This window comes from Phyllopteryx taeniolatus, chromosome 8, assembly GCF_024500385.1.
Source record: "Phyllopteryx taeniolatus isolate TA_2022b chromosome 8, UOR_Ptae_1.2, whole genome shotgun sequence".
Taxonomy (NCBI): domain Eukaryota; kingdom Metazoa; phylum Chordata; class Actinopteri; order Syngnathiformes; family Syngnathidae; genus Phyllopteryx; species Phyllopteryx taeniolatus.
Genome location: NC_084509.1, coordinates 23014888 through 23023738, shown reverse-complemented (window position 1 = coordinate 23023738; position 8851 = coordinate 23014888). Strand labels below are relative to the sequence as shown.

Here is an 8851-nt window from a genome sequence, read left to right as displayed (position 1 = left end):
CATAAAACAGGAAACGGGCACATGATCAACTTTGTCAGCATTTATTTTTACTGCAAATAACCAGTCAATATGTTGCAGTGCTTATTTCGCCTAATTATACAAATTACTAATATGGTCAGTAATAAAAAAAATTCACATTATATATTTCAAGCCAAAAACATTTAGTGGTTTCAAAAAATGTATCTGGGTAGATATATCTCAGATTTAACATTCACAAATCCTCAATGGGGAAATGCATACAATAATTGTAGCTGGGTGAGCTTTTCTTTTTGAATGCATACTTCCCATGTTACTTCACATTTCAGGAAGTTCCAGGACATTTTTTCGGAATTTATACTTCTGTTCAGTCAAGTTATATGCGTAATTATTACCCATTGTCTGTACTTAATGCACACGAGCAGTATTGCTTAAAACGAAAGTTAAAAATATAACCGGTTCTATGAATCCCAAATGACCGCCAGAAGGCAGTGCTGAAACCACTGAATGGCTTATCATGAGGAATCCCAGATACGAACCTTACTGAGAAGTTTCTGAAGACACAAAAACAGGCTCTGTAAATGGGGAACTGGTAACATTGACATTGTAGAATCTGGAAAATGTGCCAGGCAGCTGCACATGCAGTATATCTTCCAGGGCAGCACAAGATGTCCCAACAATCCCGGTAGTGTGACACCCCCGCACAGCAGCTAATTAAAAAGGGCATCCGCGATCCAGTGAGTCAAACACTGCTTGGAGAGTGCAGAGCCCTCGTTATAGCTCCCATGACAAATAAAAAGCTGTGCAGACAAATGAACGCCAGCAGTAACTTCAACATAAAATCTCATACTTTTGGATTGCATTCTCAAACTTTGCACACGCTAAGGGAATAATAATCAGTGCTTTCGGCAATGCCCTCTGCCGGTCACAAGGAATGAAATAAAACTCGCAAACTATCCATCCATCTTCTGAGCCGCTTCTCCTCACTAGGGTAGCGGGCGTGCTGGAGCCTATCCCAGCTGTCATCGGGCAGGAGCCAGGGTACACCCTGAACTGGTTGCCAGCCAATCGCAGGGCACATACAAACAAACAACCATTCGCACTCACAGTCACACCTACGGGAAGTTTAGAGTCTCCAATTAATGCATGTTTTTGGGATGTGGGAGGAAACCGGAGTGCCCGGAGAAAACCCACGCAGGCACGGGGAGAACATGCAAACTCCACACAGGCGGGGCCGGGGATTGAACCCGGGTCCTCAGAACTGTGAGGCTGACGCTCTAACCAGTAGTCTACCGTGCCGCCACTCGCAAACTAGACTTTCATAAGTAAAAATACAAAAACAGTATGACTCAGCAAAAATTTCTGTAAAAGAAATAATACTTACATAATTGCTGCACAAATGTATTCAAAGCCAATGCAATATAAAAACCTTGAAAATTTCAGACTGCTGTGGTTGGGCTGTTTAAAAAAAAAAAAAAAAAAAGATATTCCAACTAGTTTTTCTTTACTGTGGAATTTACAAGCTGTCCCTTTTGGTAATGAGGCTGTGCCCCGATCTGCCTGTGCACACCGCAGTTACATGTTCAATATGACACTTCTAAAAAGGTTCAAATGTACAAGGTGATTCCTTCATTTGTCTACATGTAATCATCCGAACTCGAGGAGCTGGGCAGGAGGGCACACTCTTGTCTTCGGCCTCTCTTCCGCCGCCTCTTTGCAATTTGCAGCCTTCTGTGGATAACGTCTAGAAGACAAAATCACGATGAGTACTGGTAGCATGCAGATGTCAACTAGTGTGGAGTTTTGCCTCACTAGTATGCCAATGTTGTTCTACCAGTGTGTAGAAATGTCATACAGTAGTGGAAGACAGTAGTGCAGTTATTCTCAAAGTGTTGTGCACAGGCTTCCTTGAGCAGTATGCGAAAGAATCACTGAACTAAGTACAAATAAAATAAAATCCATTTAACAGATGAATTACAGTCAAACATATTAGAATGAATGAAAATATCAGCCTATGCCAGGAAATTGAAGAGAGACACAAATTATTGTCAAGGCCTGACAAAATATTAAATACACTTTTTGAGGGGAAAAAAAACTTTGCCTTGATTTTGATGAACACCTGGGCCTACTACACTACTGTATTTTAATGTTAGTCATTAATGTGTTACTTGACAATTTCAGCATCTTTTATGTGGTACTTGGGTTAAAATGTTTGAGAACCGCTGCAGTCGTAGAAAATATTACTAGTAAGACAGTCACATGGTACTAGTGCACGCTAGACATTCTACTAGTGCGCTGAACTGTCTTAAAAGAGCAAACGAGTACGGCTCTTAAACTGGATATCGAATGAATGCTCAAACAGCTTTCCATAGGGAAAATTAGAAGAAATACGATGTTCACTGTATACGTGAATATCAATACCAGTTACATATACAATACAATATCCATCCATCCATCCATTTTCTGAGCCGCTTCTCCTCACTAGGGTTGCGGGCGTGCTGGAGCCTATCCCAGCTGTCATCGGGCAGGAGGCGGGGTACACCCTGAACTGGTTGCCAGACAATCGCAGGGCACATACAAACAAACAACCATTCGCACTCACAGTCACACCTACGGGCAATTTTAGAGTCTCCAATTAATGCATGTTTTTGGGATGTGGGAGGAAACCGGAGTGCCCGGAGAAAACCCACGCAGGCACGGGGAGAACATGCAAACTCCACACAGGCGGGGCCGGGGATTGAACCCGGGTCTTCAGAACTGTGAGGCTGACGCTCGAACCAGTCCGCCCAGTACAATATCAGTTGTTCAAATAAACTATCCATCCATCCATCCATTTTCTGTACCGCTTTATCCTCACCAGGATTGCGGGCGTGCTGGAGCCTATCCCAGCTATCTTCGGGTGAGAGGCGGGGCACACCCTGAACCGGTCGCCAGCCAATCGCAGGGCACATATAAACAAACAACCATTCACGCACACATTCACACCTACGGGCAATTTAGAGTCTCCAATCAACCTACCATGCATGTTTTTGGGATGCGGGAGGAAACCGGAGTGCCCGGAGAAAACCCACGCAGGCACGGGGAGAACATGCAAACCCCACACAGGCGGGACCGGGATTTGAACCCCGGTCCTCAGAACTGTGACGTAGATGTGCTAACCAGTCGGCCACCGTGCCGTCAAATAAACTTCTGAAAATGAAAAACCCGAGGCCTTCTGTGCGTACCGAGCTACCAACCTGCCACGCTGTCGTAGTCTTGCTGCGGGTCGTGCCAGTACAGACTGGGCATGGTCCTCCAGTGGCGGTACAGGCGCGTGTGCAGCACAGACAGCGTGAGGAGAACCAGCAGGAAGCCCAGCGCCGCCGCGGCCCACCACGCCTCGTTGGACCTGGCGGTCCTCGGCGGGCCGGCGATCACGGGCGTGGCTCGGCCCTCGGGGTCCTTGACACAGTCGCGCCGTCGTGAAGGCGTGCAGCTGTCACAGTCATCTGTGCTGGCCGCGTCACTTACCGGCTCTGGGCGGGAGTGTTTTGCGGGCGGCGACTCATCTCGCTCTTTTAATGAGTGAAAGTCACCATCTTGCGCCAACTCCCTTTCTCTCACATCTACGACTTCATTTTCCAGCGTTTGTCCAAGTGCAGTGGAGCTGTGCTTAGAAGACTGCTCCGCGGTTGCACTTTTATCTTTAAGTGTATCAGTCTCAGGAACCTGAGGGAGTAGCATCCTCTGTGCAGGCCCTGATATATTAGACCCTGGAATGGTTTTCATTTTTGGGTTCTTCAAAACACTGGACTCCTGAAATGTTCCGTTTGGTTTCACGTCATCCTGTTTCGGCGGAACAGCGGCCCTTTCCTGCCTGTGCTTCGATTTCCCTGGCAGTTCTTGGCCATTTCTGTTCTTCAGGGGGGTACCTTTCTGCGTCTCTATCGCCCCTTTCGGCCACGACGAGATGATCTCCTCGCAGCATTGCCTCACTGACACCTGTGGATTTGGATAAATCAAAATAAAAATACATTATTAACACTAACATCATCCTTTTATAAAAAAAAAAAAAAAAAAAAAAAAAAAAAAGTACTAAGGTCAAACCTTCTGTTCTGCGCAGCGTCCCGCCCGACGCTCTGCTGCCCGGGTCAACAGGAAGTTGTACTTTCCACTGATGTGATTGCTGGAGGTCGTCTTGCTCTGTAGCCAATCACAAACGTCGGAAGAGGCCGCAGTGGAAAGCTCCAACGTTCTGCCCCAAGACACCAAAGCTACTGGCTGAACGCAGACATGGTTGCAAATATTCACACCAACAAATAAAAATAGCGAATGTCAGGATTTCAGCAGATAACACCAAGGAATGGTTCCCCCCCCCACCCCAAAAAAAATTGCTAATAATAATAGCTGTGTGGTGACTGTGGTGTCAGTCAGTGAGGTGTTCCGTAACCATGGATTTGTTGAGGTGCGGGTGAGGAGTGACGATGTAGTCGCATAGACATGAGCGGGCCAGGATAGACACAAGAGGACGCTCGCTGAAGGCTGCGCAGGGATGGTAGAGCAATATCGCAGCTCCGTGCTGGTAAACACACAACAAACACAAATAGATGAGACAAAATACAACACTCGATATTAACATGATAAGAGTGTCAAAAAACAGACAAACAAACAAACAAAAACAACAAATGTAATCTGTCAGAGCAAGAACTATTTGTTTTGAATGATAGCGTGAGGCGGTCGATGTGCTCGTTGTATGTTAGTCAAGATGCTTGAGGTCACTTGTTTGCACATCACAGAATAAAACTGCTGCAACCCAACAACAGTGTCCTACTTTTCACGTATACAACGAACACACTTTTTCTGCCCGGAACACGGGCAACGTTGTGCGGCGCAAAGTCTCTCCGAGAAGCCGCTCGAGGTTGGGACTCACATGCAGGTTATAAAGCCACCGTTGAGGAGGACAGTACAAGTACTCGCCGCTCTGCGCCCTGACTGGCCTGAACGCACCGCTGCAACACACACAGTACATACACAGTCAAACAATGGGACAAACGACTTCACTTTAATCATACATTCTGCACGAATGCTGAGAAATGCTTTAGTTCCAGTTTCGTGCCATCAATATTAATTTTTTTTTTTTAAACGAAGGGTAATACATCGTAACATCAGTAATGCAGTACTTTAAATCTGTCAAACAGTTAACTCTGATGTAAATGCGTTAAAACAAGTGGTACATAATGACACAATGTTTCTCAACACAGTTGTACCTGTTGGGGATGCTGTGACGGTAGGAGATGGGCTCATTCATGCAGACCTGCCTGGCGGGCTGTTAAAAGAAAAGCGGACACATATCACCGTCCTGTTGAGTTCACTTCTCAGGAAAAAAGTAACATGTTCCTAGGTCAGTTTGACAGGGGAATGTTTAACTATCCAAAATTGCCAGAAATCAAAAAAAAAAAATAGCCTGAAAATGTTCTCATTATCAACTCCATTACTAACTAATTGCAAAGGAATTTCTAAATGAAACTACAACTACACTTTTTTATTTAAATTGGATTTTAAAGGGGGCCATTTGACCCGCAACATAACAGGAAGGCGAAGTACATTTGTTATTCAATACAGCCAGTGAGCCCTCACCCACACTATTATCACGTGGGCAGTCTCGGTCTGGGACATTAATTAGATAACCGTGATGGGTTTTTTTGGAGCACAGGCAAAAACTACAGATTAAGTCACTTTTGAGGGGCAAAATTAAGGCTTTGGATTCATGATGCATGGATTTAAACTGTACTATTCTTGACTTTCGGAAGAAGCCGTGTCACATTGCAGCACCAAAGTTCATGGAATATTGACCGCACCCTGAGCTTTTGGTGCTGCAATCACTCTACTTAATGACGGCAGCATGTTGGTGAGACACTTTGCTTGTTTTCGTGTTTGCTCACCTCGGGATCATACACTGTGTCAACACTGGGGAGCCTCTGTGAAGAGCAAAGAATGAACAATTGCTAAACAGTTGAGACAGCACCATGAACAGACTAAAGGAGTCAGATGGATACACTGTTAGCTACATTCAGAATACATGCACAATCATCCATCCATTTTTTTACATTGTGTCAGATGGAGCCTATCTCAACTGACTGTGGCAAAGAGGCACAGTTGCCATGGTTACCAGGCAATGCATTTTTACGCGACTGCTAATTACTAGGGAAGTCACGGTACGGTGTGCTCTGCACACGCAGGACAGTAGGCCCTTATAGACCGCGCTTTTTCGGTTTTGCAATTCACATTTGCATTGACACTGTGTGTTGTTTTCGCATTCTGATTCTGGTGCTTGCTGGACACACGACAGTCAAGCGATTCGAAAAGGTAACGCCAGTGAAAGCACTCACGTGAAACCCATTGCGGTCTCTAAACCAATCAGATAGTGAAAGGCGGGGACCCTGCGCCTGATTGGCTGTGCGCGTTTAATTTTTTTTAAAGATATTTTGTTGATTGTTCATTGTTGATCAATGTTCATTATTCTTAGTGTTAGACTTAAAAGTGAATTGTTCTTAAAAAAGATGTACTTGCATTATTATGCTCTTTCGTGGCATAAAAACCATCAATGATACAATCGTTTGTCGTGATAGTTTAATAGGGAAAACATCCATCCATCCATCCATCCATTTTCTGAGTCGCTTCTCCTCACTAGGGTCGCGGGCGTGCTGGAGCCTATCCCAGCTGTCATCGGAGGAGGCGGGGTACACCCTGAACTGGTTGCCAGCCAATCGCAGGGCACATAGGAACAAACAACCATTCGCACTCATGCCTACGGGCAATTTAGAGTCTCCAATTCATGCATGTTTTTGGGATGTGGGAGGAAACCGGAGTGCCCGGAGAAAACTCACGCGGGCACGGGGAGAACATGCAAACTCCACCCAGGCGGGGCCGGGGATTGAACCCGGGTCCTCAGAACTGTGAGGCTGACGCTCTAACCAGTCGTCCACCGTGCCGCCTAGGGAAAACATATCGCCCTAAAAAAAACTGCTATCATGACAGGCGTGAACATATAATAATATACTGAGAGAGCGCAAGAACAATGGATAACACACAAATATTGTACCAACATAAAAAATTGAGTAACAACTGTAATATAACAGGACCGCCAAGCAAGAACCGTGATATAGCGGAGGATTACTGCATCTGTATTCCGTGACGATAAGTTGCAGGGACTCATTGTTCCCGGGTTGGGACTCATTGTTTCCATGACATGTGCATCCCGGGACTCACACAGTCTCAAGTGTAAAATGATCTATCTATGCTTACCTATCAAGCATTCAAAGTTACAGATCTTAAATCGAATCACATCCGATGATGCCGGTATACAATATCGTAATATGTGAACTCTTGAGTTTGGGCCTTTAGGGGTGGGTGTGGTGATTGGCGGTTGTGAACGTAATCAAAGTTTAAGCTTGAATGTTGGCTGAAGTCAGGGAGTCTGCGTGTGGCGTGCTTTGGGCGTCAGTTCGGAGTGATAAAGTGACCGGATTGCATCAGCGAGCGGTGTCGATCTGAGCGCGTGACAAGATGTAACCAGTGAGTGTGGATGGTGATGATGATGATGAGAGCTCCCGTAGCCATGGTTACCTGAGTGGAGTCTAACCTAGCAGGAACAGGACAGCCCCAGTGGACAGCATCTGTGGGTAGGTCCTTTTCCACATGAAACTATACAACACACAAAGTAACCAGTTAATTAGAACGATATGTCGTAGTCACTCAGAACAATAAGCATCACTGTTGGAAAAACAACAACAACAACAGCTCACCTTTCCATTGTCACAGTGTGGCCTCAGATACTCCGAGACGGTGTACCGACAGAAACTGAGCCACAGTGCGGCCAGCACGGCAACGGTGTGGCTCGGCATGCTAGCCACTCATTCAGGTGGGACAAACTTCAGCCCCATGGAGTCACCGGCTGCTGCAGATACGAGAAGACAAATGACACTCAAAAACACATGTTGCCACAACACAGCTGCGGCTGCAATAAATAATGCTGAGTCGGGTTTCTCCGTTTCAGACGGCCGGCGACATTTTCGACTTTGTGACACAAACGAAGGGAAGTCTGTATTTAAAACTGATGTCTACAATGAGCGCTGACAAACAACGTTAACAAGGAAAGTATTTTTATACTTCCAAAATAAAATACTCATTTCGTCAATTTTTTTTTTTTAATCAGTACGATACATTTCCTCTATTTTTTTCTAATTAAATCTCAATACTATGTTGTACACGTGTATATAAAGAATTCAATCAAACCCCTGTTTTGTAATTAACATCTATTCTTCTTTATTCTGAAAATCTATTTACAATTCCGGAACCTCAGTTGTTTCACTTGACTACATTCGTCGAGTTGCCCGCTCGAGTACGGAAGCCGGAAGGACACAATCTTGATATTGTACCGTATACAAGGGGTGCACAAGCAAGTACACTCCTGTATAAAGTTGTAATATGAAAAAACCCCAACAGCTTTATTAAATCACAATCAGAATATCATAATTATCCACATCCACACTATGTCAATAAATTAGGTGCTCAATATGCCGGGCTTTAGCGGTTACACATTCCTATAACAGTATATTTTCTATATTCTAGCACACTTGCAGAGGCCTTTTTTTGTGTGTCCGTGTGTCATTTTCTTGGCGTGCTTCGCTTATAGTCATACGTCATCAACAGTGCGTGGTTTTCTTGAATATGTTACATCTTTGACGACGCCCCAAAAGAAGAAGTGAATTGTGGGCTACCACCATTGTTGCAAGACTCGAAACATCCACTACGATGACTCATAACGTCAGTTTGTGCTTGAAGTTGACACACTGACATTTGAGACAACACTAATGCACAACTCAAGAGTTGTAAG

At 44.9% G+C, this 8851-nt stretch overlaps 1 protein-coding gene across 4 annotated transcripts in view; it reads right to left on the bottom strand.

Annotated features, from left to right (window-relative positions):
* tp53i13 (tumor protein p53 inducible protein 13) overlaps nt 1-8102 on the bottom strand; it is a 400199-nt gene extending 392097 nt beyond the window's left edge. For 2 of the 4 annotated variants that reach the window (XR_009789654.1, XR_009789655.1), the window contains exons 1-9: nt 7761-8101; nt 7582-7659; nt 5898-5933; nt 5223-5281; nt 4886-4964; nt 4406-4534; nt 4063-4236; nt 3213-3957; nt 1556-1720 (exon numbers count right to left, since the gene is read on the bottom strand). Coding sequence is in view for 2 of the 4 variants with exons in the window: in XM_061781410.1 (XP_061637394.1) it covers nt 1614-1720; nt 3213-3957; nt 4063-4236; nt 4406-4534; nt 4886-4964; nt 5223-5281; nt 5898-5933; nt 7582-7659; nt 7761-7859 (1506 nt within the window). In the remaining 2 variants the exon portion in view is untranslated. Of the gene's footprint in view, nt 1-25; nt 1721-3212; nt 3958-4062; nt 4237-4405; nt 4535-4885; nt 4965-5222; nt 5282-5897; nt 5934-7581; nt 7660-7760 lie in introns of those variants that run through there. The other 2 variants (XM_061781411.1, XM_061781410.1) reach the window with 2 other exon arrangements.
* Nucleotides 8103-8851: the final 749 nt, after the last annotated feature.